Raw genomic sequence first — 3136 nt, forward strand, 5'->3', positions numbered from 1 at the left:
ATAAAATCCAGAGCCAGCAAATAGAACAGAATAGAAAATCCATTTATTGTCCCACAATGGGGAAATTCTTGTGTTTACAGCAGCAAAAACGATTATAGAAAAAAAGAATGCTGCTGAAAAGTAGAGCATTACTCAGAGAAGCAGTGAGTAGCCCCTTGGTAGTCCTGGAGGAGCTGTAGTGATCCAAGCCTAAGGTGGATGGATCTGCTGACACCACATTAGGCCTATGAAGAAGTCTGGCAGGAAGGAACCCTTGATAAGTCCTGTTTGCAGTTTGTCACAAGCCATGTGGGAGACGAAACAAATAGAGGATAGACCAACATGAACCTGTTTGTCATACATCTAAAAGCCTGATCCACCAGCAATACAGAAAGGGAAACTTTTCACTTTCTTTTGGTCAAAGCTGCTGGTGGTGATGGAGAAAACAAACCTACAGCTGCTGGCTGGAAAGACTCTTTTCTCAGCCACACTTTTCAGATGTGTGATTGTGGAAAATGTTGAAAAACAGGCTTAAAAAAGTCTAACTTTCACCAGCTTTTTAAATTTGAGATTGACCTGCAGGCAGCTATGTAGAAGTTCTGTTGACACTTCCTGATGCTTCTAAAACAAAGCCAATAAATTCTAAAGACACTGAAAGTAGCAAATTGATAGTTTGACGTTTTTCTGTCTCAGTTACAGGAGGAGAGGAACCTTCAGCCAGAGGAGGAGAGAGATGCCAAAGTCCTGGGAAAGAACCAAACAAGCCTCTGAGGTAGGAAAACTGTGGAGTCAGTCTTTCAGTTTGTGTAGGAATCCACCCACTCTTCCTCCTCCTCCCCCTCAGCCGTCTCCTCCTCACGAGGCACCTCCTCTTCCTCCTGAGCTCAACCTGTCCAGCTTCCCTCTTCTTTCTACTACAAACGTTGCCACGGTAACCACACCTGAAGCTAACGACAGTCCCAAGGTAACCAACTCTCTCTGTCTGACACAATGCTGACGTGAATGTGTTCAACAGGCTGCCCTATTAAAGCCACTCCTGCCTGAGACAACTTCCATGGGTCCGATCACCTCATCATCATCATCACCACTTCCTCCTCCTTCAGTGTAAGTATCCAAAAGCAGCTGCTGCTCACTGGGGCATTAGAACTGCTTTAGAACCGATTTTTATTGGACGATGTTTAACTTGCAGACTTTTAGCAGCTGTGTTGTTGTCTGCAGGTCTGAGGAGGGCGATTCAAAGATGACCTTCAAGGAGGAACCAGTTCAGCTCCCAGCAGAACCGGCAACGGTAAAAAAAAATACTGTCTGTTCTATTATCTCGATAAACCAGTGGGAGATATATCTGGGTCATCACACTGCAAAAAATTCAAATCTAAATAAATNCCGATTTTTATTGGACGATGTTTAACTTGCAGACTTTTAGCAGCTGTGTTGTTGTCTGCAGGTCTGAGGAGGGCGATTCAAAGATGACCTTCAAGGAGGAACCAGTTCAGCTCCCAGCAGAACCGGCAACGGTAAAAAAAAATACTGTCTGTTCTATTATCTCGATAAACCAGTGGGAGATATATCTGGGTCATCACACTGCAAAAAATTCAAATCTAAATAAATATTTTTTTCTTAAAATATGTCCATTTGTTCTCGAATTGAGGGGGTAAGTGAGACTCTGCCAATAGAACAAGACAATTTGCATTTAAAATAAGAAAAAAACTATTGCATTGTCTAATTTCAACTCCAAATTATCTAATTACCTTATTTTAAGAGTAAAAAACTCATTCCATTGGCAAATCATCTTATTTACGTACTTATTTTAAGGGGAATTACAGTTAAAGTCGTAGGGGAACGGCTGTTTCAACCGTTTCTCACGAATTCTCCCAAGTGGTGTCGACTTTACACGAGTGAATAAAGTGATTTGATTGGTCATTTATCAAGAGGGCGGAATTGTTGTGGTTGAAGGTTCGCAAGCATTTTGGTTGTGGCCGGTTTCTTGGAAGCATCTTGCTAACTAGTTAGCAACTTAGTGCTAGTAGGTTCCCAGTGGGAAATTCCATTGGGACCAAGTAGCACTAAATTGGTGACTTAGCAACGACACTGTCAAGGAACGCTATGGACAGAGTTAACAAGCAAGAGGAGGGGAGTTTGGTGTCGGATGAGTGTCCTTCATCAATAGCTTGATAAACCAGACTAAATGTGAGATTAAATGTGTAATTTAGTCTAGACCCCGATGAATGAGACATCGGCAGATTGTTGATGAGAACAACCCGTTGTCTTTCAAACCATGTGCGTATTGGCCAATGCTCTGACCAAAGACCAACTGACTGTGACGTAGTAAGCGTGACAGAAAGCTGATGGGAGAGTGTAAACAAACAGCCTGTCGGTAAAACGGCGAATATGTCCTTCTTAATAACGAATGAGCGTAGAGCCTCTTCTTGCTCACATTTTAACGAAAACCCCAAGTCTAATCCTTCCAAAACTGATTCCAAAGCTGAGTCAAATGAGAACTGTTCAATAGTTGTTGCCATCTTCCTTGTTGTATTTTCTCCAGCGTCGTACAGCTTTGTCGTCACACCCTCAAAACACTGCCCGCTTTGCATCCAGAAATTCAAAGCATATCTCTGCGTTGTGATTGGCCCGCCTGCTCTAGAGCCTGGGGCATTGATGGAGGCTACACCACTCGCAGACAAAAAATTATTTTGGCTGCTGGGGGGTGAGGCTAATTTACTTGGTTACTTCATCATAAATTTGTTATTAAGAAGAGGAAAGCAGGGACAGAGTTGTTGTGGAAGAGGACACCAGGGCGGGACAAGCTTGGTTTGGTGTAGAAGGCTTCCAGCCGTACATGTTTGAGCCCTTGATCCCCGCCCTTTATCAAGAGGGTGGGGGTGTTGTGGTGAAAGGTTTGCAAGCAAGTTTGGTTGTGGCCTGTTTGGGGGAAGCATCTTGCTAACCAGTTAGCAACTTAGTGCTAGCAGGTTCCCAATGGGAAATTCCATTGGGACCAAGTAGCACTAAATTTGTGACTTAGAAACGACACTGTCAAGGAACGCTATGGACAGAGGAAACATGCAAGAGGAGGAGAGTTTAGTGTCGGAGGTCGTGGATGAGTCTCCTCCGTCATACAGTTTATATTTAGGTGAGGAAAGCGGGCCGAATATGTTGT

General features: G+C 43.5%; 1 protein-coding gene across 1 annotated transcript in view; it reads left to right on the forward strand.

Annotated features, from left to right (window-relative positions):
* LOC107100605 (la-related protein 4B-like) overlaps nucleotides 1-3136 on the forward strand; it is an 11949-nt gene that overhangs the window by 5563 nt on the left and 3250 nt on the right. The window contains exons 10-13 of the mRNA XM_015399154.1: nucleotides 673-751; nucleotides 824-910; nucleotides 995-1083; nucleotides 1198-1267. Of these exons, the coding sequence (XP_015254640.1) occupies nucleotides 673-751; nucleotides 824-910; nucleotides 995-1083; nucleotides 1198-1267 (325 nt within the window). The remainder of the gene's footprint in view (nucleotides 1-672; nucleotides 752-823; nucleotides 911-994; nucleotides 1084-1197; nucleotides 1268-3136) is intronic.

The sequence above is a fragment of the Cyprinodon variegatus genome, unplaced genomic scaffold, assembly GCF_000732505.1.
Source record: "Cyprinodon variegatus isolate N-32 unplaced genomic scaffold, C_variegatus-1.0 Scaffold992, whole genome shotgun sequence".
Classification (NCBI taxonomy): Eukaryota; Metazoa; Chordata; class Actinopteri; order Cyprinodontiformes; family Cyprinodontidae; genus Cyprinodon; species Cyprinodon variegatus.